The sequence below is a fragment of the Bicyclus anynana genome, chromosome 26, assembly GCF_947172395.1.
Source record: "Bicyclus anynana chromosome 26, ilBicAnyn1.1, whole genome shotgun sequence".
NCBI classification, from domain to species: Eukaryota; Metazoa; Arthropoda; class Insecta; order Lepidoptera; family Nymphalidae; genus Bicyclus; species Bicyclus anynana.
Genome location: NC_069108.1, coordinates 5,514,159 through 5,540,030, shown reverse-complemented (window position 1 = coordinate 5,540,030; position 25,872 = coordinate 5,514,159). Strand labels below are relative to the sequence as shown.

General features: G+C 37.4%; 2 protein-coding genes across 2 annotated transcripts in view; both read left to right on the top strand.

Annotated features, from left to right (window-relative positions):
* Positions 1–1,050: 1,050 nt before the first annotated feature.
* LOC128199632 (transcription factor ces-2-like) lies at positions 1,051–12,866 on the top strand. Its single transcript, XM_052889872.1, has 4 exons — positions 1,051–1,171; positions 9,347–9,433; positions 11,076–11,245; positions 12,671–12,866. Exons 1-4 carry the CDS (start codon positions 1,051–1,053, stop codon positions 12,836–12,838), a joined length of 546 nt encoding a protein of 181 aa, XP_052745832.1. The 3' UTR covers positions 12,839–12,866.
* A 4,419-nt stretch (positions 12,867–17,285) lies between these two features.
* Positions 17,286–25,872, top strand: part of LOC112053457 (heat shock 70 kDa protein cognate 5) — a 31,167-nt gene continuing 22,580 nt past the window's right edge. The window contains exons 1-4 of the mRNA XM_052890006.1: positions 17,286–17,484; positions 17,680–17,735; positions 20,426–20,513; positions 23,732–23,969. Coding sequence (XP_052745966.1) covers positions 17,383–17,484; positions 17,680–17,735; positions 20,426–20,513; positions 23,732–23,969 — 484 coding nt within the window. The 5' untranslated portion in view covers positions 17,286–17,382. The remainder of the gene's footprint in view (positions 17,485–17,679; positions 17,736–20,425; positions 20,514–23,731; positions 23,970–25,872) is intronic.

The window sequence follows — 25,872 nt, the reverse complement described above, 5'->3', positions numbered from 1 at the left end:
CTATTTTAGTTTCGTTTCAAATTCACTTCAGCGGATCTCCCCAATTCTATCACACAGAGATACTCAGAGCATCTAGCATGGCTTATTCCATTGCCCCATTGACTGTATATTTTAAGAAGCTAATGAATGGTTATGACCTCTCACCTCTGTCTCCGATTCCGAAGGGTGTAGGTTCGAATCCAATCCGGGGCCTCAGACTAATTAGATAAAGACCTGCCTCGCAAGACATTATTTTTCTGTCAAAGTATATGATCAACGATCTTATGCGATTATAAACACTGTCTTTATATAATCGATGTTTCATAGTTTACAATCGTGTCCGTCGGTTAAAAACCTCCGTAAAAATACCTTCTTGTGTAGTTAAATGGTGTAAAAAACGAACAAAAACTGCTAGTTTAGTATAAGATATGTATGAAATCTAAGCTCGTTTTCCTTAGAAAATGGCAGAAAATTTTGTTCGTGAATTTGGGTGCGATACTAGTCCTTATGTATTTAGTCTTGAGTCCGGGGCATGCACCACCAACTTTTCAGATCAGTGCATTTAAAATTATTAAGAAATTAAATGTCACGTATCTAAAACGCGAAAAGAAAAACATCGTCAGGAAACCAGTTGAGAATTTTCTTAATTCTCTGCGTGTGTGAAATCTGCCAATCCGCATTGGGCCAGCGTCAGGGCCAGGAGACTCGAGCTCAGCAGTGAGCCACACATGGGTTGATTATGATGAATTGCTTAGATTTGATTTTATGATAGGAACAAGTAGGTGTGTTACAGATTTTATAAATTACGTAAATTCCAATGAATTTTGGTACAGCAATTGGTTTGAAATTACGGAAGCTTTTGCTGCAGATATAAAACTAATGCATACCTATAATTTTAAACTAGATTAAGAAACAAATATTACGCTAAACAAAACAGTGTTAAACAAATAAACATTACAAAATAATAAGAGAACAAAAAAATTGTGAACCAGTGAGTATTCGAACTTGAATTCGTTTGGTTAGCGCCGTAAACGGGTTGGATCAACAGCAACTGATCCACTGCCAGTGACGATGGATCACAGCATGCTGTACGAACTGGACCCAGTGTGTGGATCAACAGCCAGCACTCACAACAGCGCTGTCACTGCGCTTCGACTGTTGCGAAGCTATAACCATTTTGTGGTACCACCTGGTGAGTATTAGACTTCAAAGAGAACTCCTTAATTTTAGAGAAAATACATAAATCTATATCTATACTAATCTATAATACTAATATACTAATATTACTAATATTATAAAGAGGTAAAGTTTGTAAGTTTGTAAGTTTGTCACATTTTTCAAATGGGGTAATCTTCGGAACTACTGGTCCGATTTTAAAAATTCTTTCATCAGTAGAATGCTACATTATCGGGGAGTGCTATAGGCTATATTTTATATTGGTATCATATATATTAGCCGAGTTATCACAGTTTTTGTCATACAGGTCGGACTGAAAATCCTCTTAAACAGACTTATTCGCATGCGCTGCCTTAACTATTGTGTAAAATTGAAATTAATGTATGGAGACTTTATGTATCTTTAAAAGTTCTACAAAAAAGTCCGCGACACCATATATCTATCTTCTATATATTAGCAGATATAGTACCTTTTGTGTTTTAAAAATTATTAATTTTATATACTTAGGTTTACGTCATTATTTATACACCTAAACTTTAATCCTTATTAAAATAAATTATTTAATAATCACAAGGATATTATGGAGATAAGATTTGCCCTTTACAGTATGTTAATTACTTAAATAGTTTCGGAGATAATACAAAATTTCTAAAAGACGCAGAAATTCCGCTATATGACGCCCGGCGCTTTCATTTATGTAGTTCCCGTTCCCGTGTGAATATACGGATCAAACATAGCCTATGACACTCGCAAATAACGTAGCTTTCTATTGGTAAAACAATTTTCCAAATCGGTCCAGTAGATCCAGAGATTACCTCCTACAACCACACGAACTTTACCTCTTTATATTATTAGCATAGAAGTCTCTATTTCTCTTTCTGGGTCATACCACCACTCTCGAAGGACTGGACCGATTTTGCTAAGGGTAGGAGTAAGACAGAGACATTACAGGGTAGGGTAGGGTACGGGTAGGGAAGCGTAGGGGTAGTGTAGGGGTAGGGTAGGTTTAGGGCCGGGTTTAGGGTAGTGGTAGGGTAGGGGTAGAGGTAGGGTAGTGGTAGAGTAGAGGTACGGGTAGGATAGGGAAATGGTAGGGTAGGGGTAGGATAGGCGTGAGATAGGGGTACGGGTGGGATAGGGGTAGGAAAGGGATAGGGTACGGGGAGGGTAGAGGTAGGATGGGGGTAGGGTGTTGGTAAGGTAGAGGTAGGTTTGGGGTAGGGTAGGGGTAGGGTAGGGTAGGGTAGGGGTAGGGTAGATGTAGGGGTAGGGTAGGGTAGGGTTGGGTTAGTGGTAGGGTAGGGGTAGGGGTAGGGTAGGGTAGGGTAGGGGTAGTAGTAAAGTTGACATCGAAATTTACGCGGACGAAGTCGCGGGGGTCCGCTAGTATTCTATACTTATAATAAATCTGTAGAGAGGTCAATTCTGTACATGAAATATATTTCCAAAATAACTATCAGGGGGTGATTAGTGATCGATACTGATGCCAAAAATGCAATCAGTAAAATTTTTGTCTGTCTGTCTGTCTGTATGTTCTTTATAGAAACAAAAACTACTGGACGGATTTTAACGAAACTTGGTACAAATATTCTTCATACTCCTGGGCAGGTTATAGTATACTTTTCATCACGCTACGATCAATAGGAGCAGAGCAGTGAAGGGAAATATTGGGAAAACGGGAGAAGTTACTCAATTTTTTAAGCTTCCGTCGCGTGTTATGTTCGTTATAGAAACAAAAACTACTGGACGGATTTTAACGAAACTTGGTACAAATATTCTTCATACTCCTGGGCAGGTTATAGTATACTTTTGATCACGCTTCAATCACTAGGAGCAGAGCAGTGAAGGGAAATGTTGGGAAAACGGGAGAAGTTACTCAATTTTTTAAGCTTCCGTCGCGTGTTATGTTCGTTATAGAAACAAAAACTACTGGACGGATTTTAACGAAACTTGGTACAAATATTCTTCATACTCCTGGGCAGGTTATAGTATACTTTTGATCACGCTTCAATCACTAGGAGCAGAGCAGTGAAGGGAAATGTTGGGAAAACGGGAGAAGTTACTCAATTTTTTAAGCTTCCGTCGCGTGTTATGTTCGTTATAGAAACAAAAACTACTGGACGGATTTTAACGAAACTTGGTACAAATATTCTTCATACTCCTGGGCAGGTTATAGTATACTTTTGATCACGCTTCAATCACTAGGAGCAGAGCAGTGAAGGGAAATGTTGGGAAAACGGGAGAAGTTACTCAATTTTTTAAGCTTCCGTCGCGTGTTATGTTCGTTATAGAAACAAAAACTACTGGACGGATTTTAACGAAACTTGGTACAAATATTCTTCATACTCCTGGGTAGGTTACAGTATATTTTTCATAACGCTACCGTTAATAGGAGCAGAGCAGTGAAGGGATATGTTGAGAAAACGGGAGAAGTTACTCCATTTTTTAATGTCGCATGGTCCCTACCATAGGGGTAGTAGGATAGGGGTAGGATAGGGGTAAGGTAGGGGTAGGGTAGGGTAGGGGTAGGCGTAGTAGTAGGGTTTCACGCAAACGAAGTCGCGGGCGCCCGCTAGTCTATACTAATATTATAAAGCTGAAGAGTTTGTTAGGTTGATTGAACGCGCTAATCTCAGGAAGTACTGTAACAGTCCCATGTCGTCGTATACAGACATACCGACTAATAAAATAAAATATCCCAATTTTCATTTATTAATACTATGGAAATATACGATGTAAAGGAAAATTAAATATGAATTTGTTACATGCATTAAGTATTTAAATATCCCGTGTCTCAACGGTGAACATCGTGAGAAAACCTGCATATTTGAGAATTTTCTTAATTCTCTACTGTGTGAAGTCTGCCAATCCGCATTAGTGGACTGTTAGCCTAATCCCTCTCATTCTGAGAGGAGCCTCGTGTTCAAAGAATCGAATATGGATTGTTAGTGTGTAATAATTAAATACGAGTAAGGTCAAATGTACACAATATTAAAGATACTTTGATTGTAAAGTGATCGAATCCTCGGTAATTAAGCATACGCCATAGGTCAATACGAGGCAGGGGTGATGTCAAATGACGTACCCCATTCACTGACAGGGCTGACACCCTGCTAATGTTCTAAATTATTTGAAATATTTTGAACTGTTTTCATAATTTTATGAAATTAAATATCATGTGTATCACACGGTGAAGGAAAAACTCGTGAGGAAACCAGAGAATTTTCTTAATTTTCTGCGTGTGTGAAGTCTGCCAATTGGACCAGCGTGGTGGACTATTAGCCTAACCCCTCTCATTCTGAAAGGAGACTCGTGTTTAACAGTGAGCTAAATAAGGGTTGTTAATGATAATGCACTTGGTGCATCTGCATGTCTTCATGTAGGTCTCTGCATCACATTGACTGCTTTCGATTTACTTGTGATCCCCACTTACTAGATTTCCCCTCCAATACTGGTTGCCGCTAATTAAGGACTTAGTCGCTAACTATGGACCTCATAGAAAAGCATTCGAGAAACTTCGCTATATATTTCGTCCGAAATTCCTCAGTGACTGAAGACAAAAGTCTTCGAATAATGCGTGTTGCCAGTGATGACCTATGGTTTCGAGACTTGGTCGCTAACTATGCCTCTTAAGAAGGCTCAGAATCACACAGCGGGCGATGGAACGAGCTATGTTAGAAGTATCTCTGCGTGATCGAATCAGAAATGAGGAGATCCGCAGAAGAACTAAAGTCACCGACATAGCTCAACGAGTTGCGAAGCTGTGCCTTCATAAAATTATAGTGGTTTAAAATACCTTATAGAAACACTAACAAATGCACTAGCTGACTCTACAATTTTCAAAAGTTCCCCTCGATTTCTTCAGGATGCCATCAGATCCGGACATGATAAAATGGGACCACCCTGGCATCAAACCTTATACAACAAAAAAAGAATTTTCAAAATCGGCTCATAAATGACGGAATTATCGCTGGACCTACATAAAAAAAAATTACATACAGCCAAACGTAGAACGTCCTCCTTTTTGGAAGTCGGTTAAAACAGTCTTCATCCATATTATGATGACAAGAGTTCGAAAACACATTTGTACCCAGTAGTGACGCTGTTAGAAAAATTCTAAGACGGCAAGAAGTTTGCCGGGTTAGCTAGTTATGTATATTTCTTAGAAAAGTTATTGTAAGGTGTTTGTAGTCAACCCTGATCAGGTGGTCGGTTCGCACGGCCGCAGGTGTAATGTGTTCACTGTTCAATGTATGCTTTAACCCTCCACTTTGTACCCAATTGTGTTGTTCCCGGCGTTTTACTAACTGCGAAGATGTTTTACTTTATATTTACTGTTTTGATTTATATATTTCTTATAAACCGCTTTTTATTTATTGTATAAGCAAGCGCTTGCCTGAAGATGCCTATTCACTCTTTTGATTGATACCCATATTGAAGGTTTGGCCGGCTGGTTTGTTTGGCTAGTGGGAGGCTTTTGGCCGTGGCTAGTTACCACCCTACCGGCAAAGACGTACCGCCAAGCGATTTAGCGTTCCGGTACGATGCCGTGTAGAAACCGAAAAGGGGTGCGGATTTTCATCCTCCTCCGAACAAGTTATTCCATCTTAGACTGCATCATCTCTTACCATCAGGTGAGATTGTAGTCAAGGGCTAACTTGTTAAGAATAAAAAAAAAAAAAAAAAAGGTGGTGGGGAAAACTGAAGCTTGAAGAGCTTTCCACATCTTTGCAGTGCGTATAAGAAAAGAGGAACTAAACCGCTTAGTACGCGTTCGAGGAATATAGACGACGTAGCGGTGCAGATCTCTGCAATGCCTAGCAGTCCTGTGGTAGTCTATCGTGTGTTAGACTCTTCGCCACAAAAGAAGTCCCATGGTTAAAATCTAACTAAAATTGACAGTACCTTACAGATTTTCAACCCATATTCGGCTCCTTGCTGAGCTAGTCTCCTCTCAGAATAAGAGGGGTTAGGCCAACAGTCCACCACGCTGGCCCAATGCGGATTGGCAGAATTCACACACGCAGAGAATTAAGAAAACTCTGGTATGCAGGTTTCCTCACGATGTTTTTCCTTCATCGTTTGATACAAGTGATATTTAATTTCTTAAAATGCACACAATTGAACAGCTGGAGGTACATGGACCGGATTCGAACCCACACACTCCGGAATCGGAGGTAGAGGTCATATTCACTGGGTCATCACTGCTCTGCTGCTATGCTGGAGCATACAGCACTGATTTTCAGCTTATTTACATACTTAACATAAAATACGGTTGAATGGTGGACAAATATTGACCCCGCTAATAGTCAAATATTGATGTATTGATGTTCTCCACCGTTTACCGTTCCGTGCCCCGTAAGGGTCGCACACGACCCCGATCAGTCGGCCGCGACTCGCACATTCATTATTTATGTGTCAATACACTCGAATGGAAAAGTGATTCCTTTTAAACGGCTTAGAATAAATCTTTACTTATAATAAATCCGTAAAGAGGTCAATTCTGTAAATGAAATATATTTCCAAAACTAGCTGACGCCGCGTGGTTTTACCCGCGTGTTTCCCGTTCCCGTAGGAATACAGGGATAATATATAGCCTTCCTCGATAAATGGGCTACTCTTTTCGTCCCTCACTCTTATAGTCGGATGGGACGTCAGATATACACGACGGTGATAGATCCGGATCAGAACCGACGGCTGTATGGACGGATAGTTCATTAAGAACTAGGTACCTATCACAAATTAGCTGATTACTTCTATTTAAATTTAGTTTTCTTTTAATTTTAAACTCTTCTTATCATTGTATTTTTTTTTATTTCAATTTTAAATTTTAGTACGTAGTACGTACTATTCTTTTTGCGTACCGTTAAGTAATATTGTATGTTTTTCTACCTACTACCCTACTTACCCTACCTCTACCCTACCCCTACCCTACCCAACCGTACCCCTACCCTACCCAACCGTACCCCTACCCTACCCGTAAAAAAAAAGTAAAATGCCAATTTTCAGCTAAATCGGTTCAGCCGTTCTTGAGTTATAAACGGAGTAACTAACACGACTTTCTTTTATACTATATATAGATATGTGTAAGTACATATATTTTGTTGGTGATCCAAATAAACAAACACTAAACTACAAAATACATATCGCAGAATTAAAAAAAATATGAACTTAACACTTTCGTCCCCGAGTACACAAGTCGCTAGGGCGGAAACACCTGCCTATATTGACGTTACGCATAATTACCTGCCATTTTACAACTACCCTCAAAGCTTTGGGAATTATTTAGTTTTCTACTCATCCTTGAATATACACTAATATAATAAATCTGCAGTTTGTTTGTTCGCGCTTAATATTGTTAATTTTTGACGACCTCTTTGGCGCAGTTGGTCATAAACAAAATCATATTTCATTTGCATGTGTTAAATATGAGAGTAAATGTATAAGTTATGCACATTTTAAGGAAAAATTAAAAAAAAAACATTATTTGTTGTTGAACTGTGAAAAAAATGTATGGTAACCACAGAACAGACATGTCTAAAAGCTAACGCGTGGTGGTAACATAGTTGCTTAGTTTTCACCCCACTTTAGTTTCAATTCATAGAATCATGTTATGTTATTACCTCTAGCTATCTATTACTAGCGGACGCCCGCGAAAGTATATAAAAAAAAAAAAAGTAAAAAGTATCCTATGTCCTTCTCCTGGCTCTAAACTACCTCCCTGCCAATTTTCAGCTAAATCGGTTCAGCCGCTCTTGAGATATAAGTGGAGTAACTAACACGACTTTCTTTTATATATATAGATAAATAGATATTACCTCTAGTCTTAAATCAAACAATATAATTTTTTAAGAATTCATTTATTGACAGTTTTTCAACCACCGATTTGAAAATGAACCAATTAACACTCGATCAAGTCACTTTCAGTGCGCTTTCATTTGAGACCCCACTCGAGTATATTTGCAGACATTCGGATATTCTTCCCCACTTTCACCCCCACAACTTTTAAACGACTCAACCGATTTTCATCAAACATATCCAAGAACACTCGCACATAAGTCACCTTGCATACAAAACAAACTAAATTGTAATCGCTTCATCCGTTCGGGAGCTATGGCGCCACAGACAGATAGACACGTCAAACTTACAACACCCCTCTTTTTCTGTCGGGAGTTAAAAAACTGTCATCATCACACATCATCATCATTATCAACCCATATTCGGCTCACTGCTGAGCTCGAGTCTCTTCTCAGAATGAGAGGGGTTACGCCAATAGTCCACCACGCTGGCCCAATGCGAATTGGCAGACTTCACACACGCAGAGAATTAAGAAAATTCTCTGGTATGCAGGTTTCCTCACGATGTTTTCCTTCACCGATTGAGACACGTGATATTTAATTTCTTACTTTCCAGCTTCCGTTTTCCCCACCTCCTACAACATGGGTACCTTCAAGTCAAGAGTGAATAGGCATCTTCTAGGCAAGCGCATTCCACCATAGGCTGCATCACTGCTTACCATTAGGCGTGATTGCAGCTAAGCGCTTGCTTATACAAAATAAAAAAAAAAAAAAAAATTCTTACAATGCACACAACTAAAAAGTTGGTGGTCACACACCCTCCGGTATCCCTCCTTTTGCGTCGGTGAGCTCGAGTCTCCTCTCAGAATAAGAGGGGTTAGTCCACCACGCTGGCCCAATGCGGATTGGCAGACTTCACACACGCAGATAATTAAGAAAATTCTCAGGTATGCAGGTTTTCTCACGATGTTTCTCCTTCACCGTTTGAGACACGTGATATTTAATTTCTTAAAATGCACACAACTGAAAAGTTGGAGGTTACACACCCTCCGGTATCCCTCCTTTTGCGTCGGTGAGCTCGAGTCTCCTCTCAGAATAAGAGGGGTTAGTCCACCACGCTGGCCCAATGCGGATTGGCAGACTTCACACACGCAGAGAATTAAGAAAATTCTCGTGTATGCAGGTTTGGCTCACGATGTTTTCCTTCACCGTGTGAGACACGTGATATTTAATTTCTTAAAATGCACACAACTGAAAAGTTGGAGTTGCATGCCCCGGACCGGATTCGAACCCACACCCTCCGGTATCGGAGGCAGAGGTCATATCCACTGGGCTATCACGGCTCTATACATCAGTCATGGATAAATAATTTAATATTGAACTTTTTGATGCAGATGCCCGTGGTATGGTCCCGCTGCTTGCGTCTCTACCGCCGCCATGTCTGCCGTCCTACTGCCAGCACTTACCACTTTGCTCACCGCGTAAGTATCCACTTATCCTGACTCTTTACCTACTGTTGCTTTTCATTCTCTTTTCTTTTGAGTAAGTATTTTATTAGATTCGGGTAATTAGGCAGTTAGAAAACACTTTGTCACTAGAAAATCAGCGCCGAGTATAGGGATGATGACAGTTTTTTAAATTGTATATTATATTGTATATAAGAGAATACTAATAGCAAAGCAATTTTGTAAAAGTAACAGGGTATCTACGATCATTACTTTCGGAGCTACAGGAATTTAAAGGGTCAGATTTGCGGCGCTGCCGCGGATCCCTGAAAAACGCTCCATACAAAATGGCACGATTTAGTGACGTCGTTGGCTCGCTGATCGTTAGGTTTGTATGGGAGTTCAAACAAAATTACTAATATCTTTGTTATTTGTGCGTTTATGTTTATAGTTCATTTATTGAAAAATGTCACATTTAATGTAAGGAAGCTAAAACTGTCTGAATGTTATTTTCAACTAAATACGATAAAAAACGATTCAACTAATTACGATTTTGAAATTTTATAATCTTATTTATTTTGCAAACATCCAGACAATCTTTGCTTTTTATGTATAAATTAGTTAACATTGACCTTATTTACCCGAATGTATCATAAAAATCAATATATTCAAATCTAGTCATCATCCCCATTATGCTTGTATGTACCACGGCATGGGCTGAGCTGTACACCCTTTCTTTTTAAGGGTTACAGACAGACATGCTGTCATAAGGATAGGGTACTGACTGTTTGTAACTTTGAGATTTGAATAAATTTAATTTCTTTCATTCTTTCAAGAAATCGGGACAAAAAATACTATCTTATTAGATCTGTTTGGGTAGGCCGACCATGGCTGTAAGTAAGTATAAAAAACTTTTTACACTTACTTACAAAGGAGATGGTCCAATGGTATGGAGCCCAAAATCAGTCATTGTACCCTAGCGGATAAAAGAAGATATTTTTTTTTAAACTAGTTTTTGATCATACAAATCTACGAATTTACTATAATTCTTTCGAAATAATATTCATTATCTCCTTGCAACAATGAAATGCAACATTATTACGGGTAATAATGGCGGATAGATGACGTTTTCAAAGCATTAATCGATTTGACGTTTGCTTTCAATTGTCATGTCATAGTTGGGCGCCATCTTGATATAACTCAAAAAATTGGGTTTTTATTTTATTTATTTCTTTTTATTTAGTTAGATTTATTCACTTTAATAAATTTTAATAAAATCCTTGTATTTTTTAAATTTTATTGATACGGGGTACAAGATTGGACCTGAAATGGACCATCTCCTTTACTGTTAGGGACCGTTCAAGTATTGCGTAAGCAGATTTATTACAATCAATTACGCTCCCCTTGTCAGCAAATGTAAGCAAAGCTTATACACCCCCTCCTCCCCCCACCAATTGCTTACGTAAACATTGTTACATGCATTTGTTTTTGTTTTAGACACTGTGGGGCTTGCCATATTATGTTGCCATAAATAGGCAAAAGTAAGGCCCCCTTTTAGTGCTTTTGTACAACTTGGACAATCCCTTATTTAGAGACGTAAAAACGCGAAAAACGGATAATAAGGGTTCCGCTTTTCGGGCGTACGGAACCCTACAGCTCATGTACAGCTATTCCACAGTATCTACAAATGGTATCCCGAGCTTGACCCCCTGCGACGAGTCGCGCCGGAGAGGAGAGAAGAGGCCCATACCCTCGGAGATGAAGGACGAGAAGTACTTCGAGAGGCGGAGGAGGAACAACCAGGCTGCCAAGAAGTCCAGAGATGCGAGACGCATGAGAGAAGACCAGGTATGACCAGGGTTTTTTGGAGTTTACTCCTTATGAATCGGTTTTTCATAGCCCCCGGTATGAAAAAATATCATCATCATTATCAACCCATATTCGGCTCACTGCTGAGCTCGAGTCTCCTCTCAGAATGAGAGGGGTTAAGCCAATAGTCCACCACGCTGGCCCAATGCGGATTGGCAGACTTCACACACACAGCAATTAAGAAAATTCTCTGGTAAGCAGGTTTCCTCACGATGTTTGCCTTCACCGTTTGAGACACGTGATATTTAAATTTTTAAAATGCATACAACTGAAAAGTTGGAGGTGCATGCCTCGGACCGGATTCGAAGCCACACCCTCCGGGATCGGAGGCAGAGGTCATATCCACTAGGCGTGATAGCCTGGCTGAAAAAATATATGAGCAGTAAAATTCGGTGAACAAATGACAGCGTTACGTTTTTTGTGCGCATCCTATTATGCGCACCTTCGCCTCGGCCTGCTGCTCCTCGGTTGCGCACCTTTCACTTTTCAGGCGTAGGTATTAAGAAACACATAGTGTACGCTGCAGGGCAACATACACTATTTAGACAGTCGATCTAAAAGAGTAAACTCCATTCATTTCATTCCAGTCCGCTAGTAATATCATAATAAGTTCCGCCTGCTTTGCTGTAGATTACCTACTGAGTAATTTGAACACTTGCTTTTTTACCCGACTGCAAGAAGGGTTATGTTTTTCGCGCGTATCTTGTATGTATGTTTGTATGTTTGTATGTATGTATGTATGTATGTATGTATGTAATATTCTTTATTACCTCATATCTTCCAAACCGCTGGGCGGATTTAGGTAATTAAGATATCGTTCGATTTGTCTTAATAACCCAAGTGTTCTTAGATAGGTGAAATTAAAAAAAAACCAACATGACGACTGTGAGACGCTATAGACTCGAGGTAAAAAAAAATTTTTTTTTTTACTATTGCAACATGGGTATCAAAATCAAGGGCTTTTTGTGAGAAATTCAAAATGGTATATCATGGCCATGTTAAAAAAAACTACAATTAGAAAAACGTTATTTATTAATTGTCTATACAAAATACGCGAGACGAGGTTTATGAAGTAAAGTTATAAAACACCTAAAATATATTAAACTAAATATATTGATTATGAAAATCCGACAAGTGCGAGTCAGATTCACCCACCGAGGGTTCCGTAGATCTTTTTGAATATTTACTTAACCTCGGTTGGACGTAGGTATACATTATCGTACTTTGTAACATGTAACCAACGTAACAAATACATCCAAAATTCACCATCTATCGTAACTAAAAAGGTGTGAAATAAATAAATTAATTAAACAAATAAAAAAACCCGACTGCATAAATTATACAAAAACTGAAAAGAAAAAAAACAAGCTTAGTCCAGAAGTGTAGAAAGTAATTAGAAAACAGTCGGTTATTTTTTCTTTTCAGATAGCATGGCGCGCTTGCCTCCTGGAGCAAGAGAACGCATCTCTCCGTGCGCACGTCAACGCATTGCGTCAAGAGACTCTTGCGTTGCGTGCGTTACTGGCCGCGAGGGATGAGGCGCCCGCACCTACCTCTACAACTGTCGACTAGAATACAAAATCTGTTATAACGACATATGCGGAACTACTCATACTTAGCTACAGACATGTCCCTAACGCGTCGAAATTGAGTGACTAATAGGGATGATGACAGTTTTTTAAATTGTATATAAATTAAAAGTATGATAATAGTCAAGCAATTTCGTAAAAGTAACAGGGTATCTGCGATCATTACTTTCGGAGCTACAGGGATTTACAAAGTCAGATTTGCGGCACTGCCGCGGATCCCTGAAAAACGCCCCATACAAAATTTCACGAACTAATGACGTCGTAGGTAATGTCACGATCGTTAGATTAGTATTAGCGTTCAAACAAAATTACTAATATCTTTGTTATTTGTGCGTTTATGTTTATAGTTCAAATACTAAAACATGTCACATTTAATGTAAGGAAGCTAAAACTGTATGAATTTTCATCTAATTACGATAAAAGATTTTTAATAGATTTTGAAATTTTATAATCTCATTTATTTTGCAAATATCCAAACAATCTTTGCTTTTTATGTATAAATTAGTTAACATTGACCCTATTTACCCGAATGTATCATAAAAATCAATATATTCATACCTAGTCATCATCCCCATTGTATTCATTTCCTTTAGCCGCATAGTAAACAACGAAGTTATTTAAACATAATAATACCTAAGTACATAAATGTTGTTTATAAAATGTCGAGTTGTGTGTTCAGGAAGTGTTAAAACTATAGGTATATACAGGGTGCTCAGGAGTATTTTCCATAACTCTAGGGTTATATTTTAAAAGGAAAATTAATTAAAAATGTTTAAGGAACATGTGATATTTTCGGAGTAAAAAATATTTCTTTTGTTTTGTTTTTCAATCAATCATTTTTTTATTTCGCCAGAATACGGTTATACAATTTGAATATTATGGTTTATGGTGGTATATTTACATAGGTCTTTTATATTATATAACACATATCCTGCCATAGTTGGCGTGCAAAAATTAACATATCTTACAAATTAAAAATTTAAAAATAATAAAAATAAAACAAAGTAAAAACAAAACAAAACATATTAATTAATGTTAACATAAATGTCAATATAAATGTCACTATGTCCTAAATTTATTTTAATTTTTCACTCAAGTAATCATTGACATTTTGTAAATAGATCTTAAAATTAAAATGTATCCCTTAGACGCATCCTTATAATTATGACGTAGCCAAGTTTTACGTATATATGTTTTAATGCAAGGATAGATAAAGGCGTGTGTTACATGGATAGTCGGAATAGGGATGATGACAGTTTTTTAAATTGTATATAAATTAAGAATATGCTTATAGTAAAGCAATTTTGTAAAAGTAACAGGGTATCTGCGATCATTATTTTCGGAGCTACAGGGATTTAAAGGGTCAGATTTGCGGCGCTGCCGCGGATCCCTGAAAAACGCTCCATACAAAATGGCACGATTTAGTGACGTCGTTGGCTCGCTGATCGTTAGGTTTGTATGGGCGTTCAAACAAAATTACTAATATCTTTGTTATTTGTGCGTTTATGTTTATAGTTCATTAATTAAAAAATGTCACATTTAATGTAAAGAAGCTAAAACTGTATGAATTTTCATCTAATTACAATAAAAAAAAATTAATAGATTTTGAAATTTTATAATCTTATTTATTTTGCAAATATCCAGTCAATCTTTGCTTTTTATGTATAAATTAGTTAACATTGACCTTATTTACCCGAATGTATCATAAAAATCAATATATTCAAACCTAGTCATCATCCCCATTGTTAAGAATTACTTTGTATGAAAACATAAAGTTTTTATTTTTTAATTAAAAAAATATTAGTTATGCAGTTCGATTCCTTTATGTGGACTCGTCAACACTTCGAAGTTATGGGAAATACTCTCGAGCACCCTGTATACAGGGTTATAGGTTAAGTCGACCTAGATCCTTTAGGGGGCTATAGTTTCCATCATTTCTGACTAATTTTTGTATGGAAGACCCTACCCCAAAATTGAGAATTTTTAAGTTATGGCACATTTAAGATTTTTAGAAAAAAAATCCGACTTTTTGTCCATTAATAGATAGCTTAGGAACAGTAGATATTATTAAAAACGTCTGCAGCAGAACTGTAATACAATATTTATTAAATATTTATAAAAAGAAAGTAATATGTAATAGAAATGGAATAAAATAACACAAGCTGGAATGTATAAACTGTATTTCAAATAACTTATTACTCATTCTTAAACAAATCGTTACTTTGGTAGATGGATAATACATTAATTAAATTTACTTCACGCCACTTAATCACATGTCCGCCTCTTTTACATAGAGTATATACCACAATACCAAACCAACCTCAGAATAAAACCATAATCATTAATAAACAGTACAGATTAAAACATTTATCTGGAAGAAGGAGTTTTTATATGTTGTCTTATGTATTTATAATTATTTAAATAATTAAAAATCTAACATATGTTCAACTAATTTGTTCCTTTTTTAAATTTCAATTGTCTACTTCAACCAAGTTGATTCATATAGCTACTATTTTAGTGATTATAATGATGAAACAACTCATCTAGAACTCAAAAATCGCAAAGAAAAATAAAACAAAGACACAAAATCGCGAAAAATATGGATAATGGACAAAAAGTCGGATTTTTTTCTAAAAATCTTAAATGTGCCATAACTTCAAAATTCTTAACTTTGGGGTAGGGTCTTTCATACAAAAATTAGTTAGAAATGATGGAAGCTATAACCCCTAAAGGATCTAGGTCGACATAACCTGTAACCCTGTATAATAAACATTGTGATATTAAGTAGGTCCACGTGTGATTAATAAACATTGAAGAATTTGCCGTTTTTTTCGTAACCTACCTACCTAGACTATATACCTACTCGTATATCTATAAATAAAGAGCCGTGATAGCCCAGTGGATTTAACATCTACCTCCGACTCCGGTGGGTGTGGGTTCGAATCCGATCCGGGGAATGCACCTCCAACTTTTCAGTTGTGTGCATTTTAAGAAATGAATTATCACGTGTCTCAAAATGGTAAAGGATAAACATCGTGAGGAACCCGGCATACCAGAGAATTTTTTTTATACTCTGCGTGTGTGAAGTGGTGGACTATTGGCCTACCCCCTCTCATTCTGAGAGGAGACTCGAGTCTCGAGCTCAGCAGTGAGCCGAATTTGGGTTGATAATGATGATATCTACATCAAAGTTAAAGATTTGTATTTTTGTATGTATAACGAAACGCAAAAACTATTGGACTGATTTGCAAAACTCTTTCTTCAATATCAAAGAGTAACATATTTTATATCTATTATCTCACAGAAGTTTTTTTTTATCTTTACAAGTTAGTCCTTGAATACAATCTCACCTGATGGTAAGTGATGATGCAGTCTAAGATGAAAGCGGGCTAACTTGTTAGGAGGAGGATGAAAATCCACACCCCTTTCGGCTTCTACACGACATCGTACCGGAACGCTAAATCGCTTGGCGGTACGTCTTTGTCGGTAGGGTGGTAACTAACTACGGCCGAAACCTCCCAATTTAGAAAAGACCAATTAAGAAAATCGCGATTGGACCAGCCGGGGTTCGAACTCAGGACCTCCGTTTTGTTAATCTACCGCGCATAGTCGCCACAGGCCTTCAAAACTGGAATCTTCTGAGACTTCTCAGAGTCTGTCCCGCGCGGACCATTTCAGTTTGATTTAAAAATCGGGACGTCCCGCCAAAATCGAGATGTAAGTACCACAACCAACTCAGGGCCGCTAGTTGAGTATCTAAAGGAAAGAAAAGCTGAATATTTCCTAGCCTGACCCAGGAGCCAGGAGTCGATTTCATGAACACATATATAATATATAGATAAGATCGAAATCACAAACAGCTTTATATTAAATCGAAATGATTTTTATGCGTAAAAAATACAGCGCCATCTGTTATCCTCTATTAAAATTACCATGTTTGTAATATTTTTGAAGTAAAAATTTTACATTCCGAGATATTTACCCGACTGCAAGAAGGGTTATTTACTAAACTTATTTGTTCAACGCTAGATGTCGTTCTCTCAGTCGTACCACAGAATACATGTTAAGGTTGTACTCAAAGAAATCGTGCTGTAAACTGATTTTATACTAATTTTATACTGCGTAATTATTAATCATTTATATTTCTTTCATTTAAAAGATTACATTTTTAATCGTTGATGATCTATTACAATTTTAAACTTTTAAACATCCATTAATTTTGTAAACAGACTAACTAAAAGCGATTGGCTATATGTTTAACAAAATAATCGCAATAACCAATCACATAACCGTAATTAATATTTGTGGCATAAGCATCCAATAAAAACAAAGTGTCACATGTTCGAACGCAGAACATTCGCGTACATTCTTATATTTTTTTCATATGGCAACCATTTCAAAATGATATGTTTCAAAAAAAAAAAAAGAAAAATTGTTCTTTCAAGCAGTTGCGTCATCCACATGGTTTTGTCTCAAGTGAAATAAATCGGAATTATTTTATAAGTTGGTGAAAATATCAATCTAATTATGCTAACGGCTACGCGGGTGATAAGCCGAAAGGCTTTGGAGTGTTCCGGCTTCACGTCCGAAATATACACACACAGGAATTTCTCTACAGTTCTCAAAAATGTAAGTTAACATTTTCATTTAGAAAAAAAGAGAATCGTGTGTCAAAAACGCTGTAATTGTCAATAATATTCATAAAAAAATCTGTTTTGATACATTTTTATTGATATATGAATATAGAAATTAGTTTTCCGGCGCCCGGGCTCCACATGCGTATTTAGGACATTTTAATGATAAAACTTTCCTGTAATATTTCAGAGCGCGGCACCAACAGTTCCTATCTACCAAAGGCATGGCGTGCAATACAGAAATAAGTAAGTTAAAGTATTATTTCTTATTTCACATCTATTTCATAATATAACCTAACTTCCAATCGACCTTTGGTTTGTAATATATTGAGGCTACATACCCTGTTATCTCAGTGAGTATATACTTCACATGAGTTTGACTTATCTTAGAATGCTATTTTAGGTCAGGAATGTTCAAATTTGACTTGAATTCTTCATACAATATGATTATGCACTAAGGTTATGTTCGTGTAACAAAATTTTCAATATCTTAAAAGTACACAGCTGATGAGACTTGATTTTAGAGGTTTGGCGGGGGAATTGTAGGAATGGATATTATAGAATGCTTGATTTATTTTCATTGATTTTAGAGTTTTATTGCTTTAAGTGGAAAGCATTTTATTCAATACTAGCGGACCTGGTCAAGCTAGGCTTTGACTTACTTGCACTTCTTCCCTATCCCTACTCTACCCCTACCCTACCCCTACCATACCCCTACCATAACCCTACCCCTTTACTCTTAAATGTTAAATGGGAAATAGAAAACGGTTGTTTTTATAGTTTTCCCAGCAATTATTCTAGTTTTTCTCACTTTTTAAACCTTCCCTATACCTCCACGGACATTTCAAGACCAAGGTAAGATAAATCTGTTCAGCTGTTCTAGAGTTTTAGTGAGACTAACCAACAGCAATTTATTTTTATATGTATGTATACAGATATATGTATGTATGCAGATAGTTCTGTATAGGTGCACAATTGTAGTGGATTTTGAGCAAGTGTGTTTTAGGTAATCAACTTGATTGTCTCTGTAGACTATCAAAAGTTTTGCCAAGGTTGCCTTCGCCTTACTAATGCAAGACATGACTTGACTAGGATCAACAGACAGTATCAACTCAGGATTTTAATTATGATGAGAATACTCTAAAAACATGGCTGTATGGTGTAATACCTTTGCCTTTTTTTATAAATAAATAAATATGTTATCAAATAAAAAATTATTAGGTTTGTACTGAATTTTTAACATGTCAAATTCCCATATCCAATGAATAACACCCTGCTGTAGACCCATGGAGACAAAGCAAGCAATAATATGTAACAAAAACACTTACAGACTGAGTCTGCTGTAATTACATATCATAAAATAGGTATGATGTAATGGTTCAATTCATAAAATCCTTTTCATAAAAAAAAAAACAATTTCACTGTGGTTAAAATAAATATTTATTTAAAAAATTATTTAAATTACGGACAAAAAGATGTCACAAAGTTTCCCGAATGCAGCCCAGCAAACTCTGCTGGGCTGCACACACACAAACATTAGTCTAATGAAAGTAGAGACTATTGCCCAACAAATTTAAAGAAAATTATAGTGCAAATATTGGAATAACAAGTTTAATACTTATTTATAGGTAGTAACAAACAAAAAATTATTTAAACAAATTAACGCATGTTTTTAAATTTGTTTAAAGATTTTTTAAATTTGGCGAGCCATTTTAGTCTCTAGTTTCATTAGCCAGACCCTAGTATTTAATTTTTACAACACTAAAGCATGAAGATGTAAGTCTAGTCTTATAAAATTTGCATCGCCGATCCGAGCTCTCACTCGTGTGCGTGCTTGTTTGCAGCGGTGCGAGAGAGACGCACGGTACCAGCTAGTCGCGGACACTTTGCCGTTGACTTTCCTAGAAACCGTGCTACATTATAATACTTAGAATTAAATCTTGACATTTATGTTACCAAGAACAAAATGCCATTTGGTTATTGTCTGTAATAAGAATTGGGTGCATAGGTTATCCTTGCCTACAGTTTGTTTCACTCTTGAAAGTTTGCTGTGATTCACTATTTTTTTTTTTTTTTATTCTTTACAAGTTAGCCCTTGACTACAATCTCACCTGATAGTAAGTGATGATGCAGTCTAAGATGGAAGCGGGCTAACTTGTTAGGAGGAGGATGAAAATCACACCCCTTTCGGTTTCTACACGGCATCGTACCGGAACGCTAAATCGCTTGGCGGTACGTCTTTGCCGGTAGGGTGGTAACTAGCCACGGCCGAAGCCTCCCACCAGCCAGACCTGGACAAATTAAGAAAATCTCAATCTGCCCAACCGGGGATCGAACCCAGGACCTCCGTCTTGTCTATCCACCGCGCATACCATTGCGCTACGGAGGCCGTCAAAATAATATGCCCTCAGGCATAGGACTCTTCCAGTCACTTCTATAGTACTCTGTCTCTTGCTTTCCTTCTCCATGTGTCTGCTGTCTGTCTGAGACCATCCTCCCATCTTTGGCAGGGGCGGACTCTTTTTCTTTTTCCTGTCCTATGATATCACTGTCACTAATCTTCTATTGTTATCATTATCAATCCATATTCGGCTCACTGCTGAGCTCGAGTGTCCTTTCAGAATGAAGGGGGTTAGGCCAATAGTCCACCACACAGGCTCAATGCAGATTGGCAGACTTCACACAAGCAGAGAATTAAGAAAATTCTCTGGTGTGATGGTTCACAATGTTTTCCTTCATGTGATATTTAGTTTCTTAAAATGCACACAACTGAAAAGTTGGAGGTGCATGCCCCGGACTGGATTCGAACCAACCCTTATACCCTTCAGAATCAGAGGTAGAGCTCATATCTACTGGGCTATCACAGATCTTCAATAGTTATAAAATAACCGATAAGAAAGAAAGAGAAGATCACACATCATCTTTGCACTCTTCAGGTCAGAGGGAGTGCGCGGCGCAGTCATTGGTATTGACTTGGGGACAACCAATTCCTGTGTTGCGGTTATGGAAGGAAAATCTCCCAAGGTACACAATAGTGTTTTTTAATTTTTTTTTTTTTTCATGCTATTACTAAACTGCTTAATTTGAATGAAAAGCTTGCAATAAACTACTTGCCTCTTTTGTAAACAGTGTTAAATTGAATTATGAAAGTATTATAAGCTATATTTTATTTTGTCCCGTCAATAATGATCAGTAAAAAATTTAATACAAATGAAAAAATATCTACGTAAAATTTTTGCCGCCGAAACACAACACATTAGCAAGTGACGTCATTCATAGAGATAACAGCGTGATTGACGTTTGCAGTGATGTGATATAAGCGCCAATCACAAACCGATGTCTTGTATCGAATGACGTCACAGTTTATGATTGGCGTTTATTTTCACAGTTTATTTTCACAAATAAAAATGTTAGAGTTTTTAGGCATCTAAACTGCCTGTATACAAAAAATATTCCTAGTTTTGCACAGCAGGCAAGTAGCTTATTATTAAATCCGCATCGCCGATCCGAGCTCTCACTCGTGTGCGTGCTTGTTTGCAGCGGTGCGAGAGAGACGCACGGTACCAGCTAGTCGCGGATGCCTTGCCGTTGACTTTCCTAGAAACCGTGCTACATTTATGCTTATAATTACCATTTATGTGTATTTACTTGGAGTCCGACCGAAACTGGTTTTCTGGCCGAGATATTCGGCCGTGGCTTTAGTTTCGACCAAAACCGAAACTCACGTGGTGAAGTATAAAATTCTTTAAAATACCGTATTTTACCCATTATTATGCATTATTTAGGACATTAAATATTTAACATAATATGAAAAAATATTAATGATATTTTCATAATTTTTTTTAAATGAAGTTCTGATACCAAAATGTTTATCAGATATCAATATTCAAATCACCAATTGTTACCGTTTCATTAAATACTAAGTATTGGTATTTTGAAATCTTATTAATTATTACTTTGTTTTGTATTTAAACTTAGAAGAATAAAATAAAATCAGTTCTATCAAACCATAACCTCTAAACAATGTTTGCGTTGGCCGATAGCGATCTAACTTTTGTTGCTACATACAGAGCTATCCGAATGGCACACGACATTTCCCGAACAGGCCTATTTTGGACCCCCAGGGGTCTGCGGATCACAGATTGGGAAATGATCTCAGACCAATTATAGAAGGACCTGTATCGCACTCATAGTCGCGAACAAAATTGTCTGTCATTTTCTGAGGAAAACGAGCTTAGATTTTGTATATATCTTATACTAAACTAGAAGTTTTTGCCCGTTTTTTACACAACTCAATTACACAAAAAGGTATTTTTACGGAGCTCTTTAACCAACGAACACAATTACAACTATTTAACATTCGCATTAGATCGTTGATCATATACTTTGATAGAAAAGTAACGTCTAGCGAGGCAGGTCCTATACAATAATTGGTCTGAGGAAATAAGAATAAGAATAAGAATAAGAATTGTTTTATTTGAATAAACTCGGTACATATAAATAGCAATGACGTCCTGGCCCTTAAACTAGGTAAGCCCGTGTCTTAAGGGCCAGTGACTTCCCTGGGTACATTTGCTACATACAATATCCATACAATATCCAAAAGAATTTTTACAAAGATCTTAAAAATACATTACTAAAAAAAAAAGAGTTTATAATTTTTAATGTTGTGTGCATGTTAGTGTGTGTGTGTGTGTGTGTGTGTGTGTAAATACATGCATGCGTGTAAGTGCGGGTATGTCTGTGTGTGTGCGTGTGTGTGTCTGTATGCGGCTATGTCTGTGTGTGTGCGTATGAGTGTGAGTTATAACTAGACTTCTTTACTATTGATATTATATTTACCTTTACTATTAATATTTAACTACTAGATTAGGTACTAGTTTCAAAATACAATCTTAATTTTATTTTATTTGTGGACTAAATATGGATCCATTATGTTTTCCGTATTATCATAATTAACTGTAGATAATGTGGATTTTAACCACTTTTTTAATGAGTGTCTAGAAATTTCCGAGATATTTTCCTTTCTGTTCATGTACCTATACAGGTATGGAGCTAAGTAATTGTACTGACGTCTGGCAAAAGTGGTTTTTGTTAAGGGTAAAGGAAAATACGTTCTGCGCCTTAACTTTCTATGCTGTATGATGGGTTGGGACTTGCTCTTGTGATGGCGTAGTACAGTAAACATTATATATAGCTGACGTACAGAGAGCAATTCAGAATCTTTGTACAATTCTTCTGTTGGGTATCTACGCCACTTTTTCAGCATTACTTTAATGAGTGCTCTCTGCGCTCTTTCTACTTCTATCATGTGGGTAGCAGCAGCTCCACCCCATGCAGGTATACAATAGATAAGCAGTGATTGACAGAGTGCAGTGTAAATATTGAGAAGGCTTTTTTGGTCTAATATGTCTCGTAGATTTTTGAAAATGGGTATTAACCGTCGTACTCTCTTTGCTAGTGTTGTAATATGTTGGTGCCAGTTAAGGTGTTGATCGATAATGACCCCTAAATATTTTATTTGTGCAGTTTCTTCTAGGGTATCACATGTGCACATGGCAGGGATATTAGTTGCTTCCAGAGAGTTACAAGGATACGTGTGAAGTTTCAGGCTAATGCTTTGCACGGGCTGTGATGCTTTTGTGATACTAAAGCACATGAACTTTGTTTTTGATGCATTTACAGTTAGCAGGTTAGCTTCTAAACTTCTAGTTATTATACGAAGTCCTTGCTCAGCATGATTTTGAGCCTCTTCCCAGGTAGATCCATGAAATATGACGGCGGTGTCATCAGCAAAGGCAAATATGTGACTATTTTTTATTTCAAGTCTGCATAAGTTGTTCATGTAAGCTAAGAATAGTGTCGGGCCTAGTGTGCTACCTTGCGGTATTCCATGTGTGATGTTGCTACTCTGGCTACAAACACCGGTAACCTTCACTATTTGACTACGGTTACTTAGATAGTCTTTAAACCATGCTAATTGTGTTCCACGTATTCCTAGATCTTCTAACTTTTCTAGTAATAGAGGAATTGAAATGGTATCAAATGCCTTTTTAAGATCCAGAAATACACCTACACATTTCTTACCCTGGTCCATGTAACCTGCTAGCAGTTTACTCAACGAAATCCGAATCCGAAATGATGAACTAGCCTCTTGTAGTAAGAGTCGACACCACATGGCTACAAGCCCAGGTTTTCCTTGTGTTTATTTCCTATCTCATCAAACATCACAACCTTTCCAGGTGGTGGAGAACAGTGAAGGCTCCCGCACCACCCCCTCCCACGTGGCGTTCACCAAGGAGGGGGAGCGTCTGGTGGGCATGCCGGCCAAGAGGCAGGCAGTCACCAACAGTGGCAACACCTTCTACGCGACGAAACGCCTCATAGGGCGCCGCTTTGACGACCCCGAAGTTCAGAAGGATATGAAGAATCTGTCATACAAGGTTGTGAGAGCGTCGAACGGTGATGCTTGGGTGCAAGGTGAGACTTTTCATGTTAATGACGTCATTTGTGTTGAATGTGAAGACTCGAGCTCAGTTGTGAGCCCAATATGGGTTGATAATGATGATGACTTTCCAAAAAGGGCCTCAAATTCTCATGTGTCAGGCCTCAGCCTGGTCTTAGATGGCGGTGGTTGTCAAAAAGTTGAATAGAGATGCTTGGGTGCAAGTGAGAAGTTTGCGATAGTGACAATGTATATGAAGTCATTGGTGTTTCTTTTTATACTGATGTATGACAGAGCAAAGTGATAATTTCTCCTCAAGGGTACAAAGTGAGATTTTTTTATATATAAATGATGGCATGTACACTATTTGCTATTTATTATCAGCGAATATGCTTACCATCATCAGTGGAAAAATAATCTGATACTAAATGCCTCATAGAATGCTGCTTTGATGATGTGGAAATGGAGTAGGATATTTAGAATCTGTCTTACAAGGTTATGAGAGTGTTGAACAGTGATTTTATAGGTGATTTTACATATAAATGATGTATGTAGTAACAGCGGATATGGTTCTACCACTACTTCAAAAAAGAGCAATTCGAGCAATATATCAATTAAAATCACGCGAGTCCCTTTGTCAAAAGTTTAAAGAAATAGGTATACTAACAGTAGCCTGTCAATATATATATAACAGTATAGTCTATGTAAAGGATAGGGTAAGAAACACTGACCTTCGAACTAAAACTGGGGTCACCGATGTTTTAACTCGTGTCGACTAGCAAAAGTGGCGATGGACAGGCCACATGCTAAGGGACACTACGGGGAAGTGGAGCAGACTGGTGACGGAATGGTACCCTAGAGATGGCAGAAGGAATCGGGGCAAACAGTTCATTAGATGGGAGGATGACTTAAAGCTCACAGCAGGTCCAAACAGGAGAAGGGTCGCATTAGAGAGAGAGCAGTGGAAGTCGCTGGAGGAGGCCTATGCCGAAAGGCACACTATGTTAAGAGATATTCTTTAAAAAAATAAAAATGAAAACAAAATGTATTGTATATATAATTGTAATTTCTTAACACAGAATAAAGGGCTTATTATTATTATTATAGTCTATGTAAGACAAAATATTAATTTGTACAAACGAAAAGGAGATTTAAACCCACGTCTTACTAGACACGGGCATAAGTTAGTTATTTCTGCATATCGTCTCCAAAGAGTAAAAAAATCTTTTGCAGGTTTGGGTGTACTCTTCTATAATAAGATCCCCAAGACTGTGATGGACCTGCCAATGCATAGCTTTAAGCAATGTGTTAAAAAACATTTACTTAGTCGAGGGTACTACAACATTGATGAGTTCCTTAATGATAAAGATGCTTGGAGGCCGTTGGATCAGCTTCAACAGCAACTGTTGAGTTTCTTGCCGGTATCTTCTCAGCAGAACCTGCCTTCCGAACCGGTGGTAGAATCTTTACAAATAGTTAACTGACGTGTCAAAAGTGCTTGTAAACTGAGCCTACTTGAAATAAATGATTTTTGATTTTGATTTGATTTTGATCAGTGGAAATATAGTAATTGCAATCAAACCCTAATATTTTGTCCAGAAGTGTATAATGTTGTGAGGGTGCTTGCAAGGTGATATATTTGGTTTGGTATAAATTTTATATACCGCATCGCCGATCCGAGCTCTCACTCGTGTGCGTGCTTGTTTGCAGCGGTGCGAGAGAGACGCACGGTACCAGCTAGTCGCGGACGCCTTGCCGTTGACTTTCCTAGAAACCGTGCTACATTTATATAAAAAAATAATATAAAATAAGCCTTCATTGCTGTTTTTTATCATTACATACAAGTAGTTACTTGCTAACAAAGTTAATAAAATGTAGGGTTAACAACTAGCTAAAATAGTAATTTTCTATCCGATTGATCTCCCTTTCAAACAGCTT

Excerpts from the sequence above, each read along its gene's own strand:
- LOC128199632 (XM_052889872.1), top strand. The coding sequence starts at position 1,051 with ATGGATCACAGCATGCTGTACGAACTGGACCCAGTGTGTGGATCAACA. Across the intron at positions 1,172-9,346 it reads CCATTTTGTGGTACCACCTG|ATGCCCGTGGTATGGTCCCG; the intron begins GTGAGTATTAGA and ends TTTTTGATGCAG. Across the intron at positions 11,246-12,670 it reads GACGCATGAGAGAAGACCAG|TCGGTTATTTTTTCTTTTCA; the intron begins GTATGACCAGGG and ends ATTAGAAAACAG.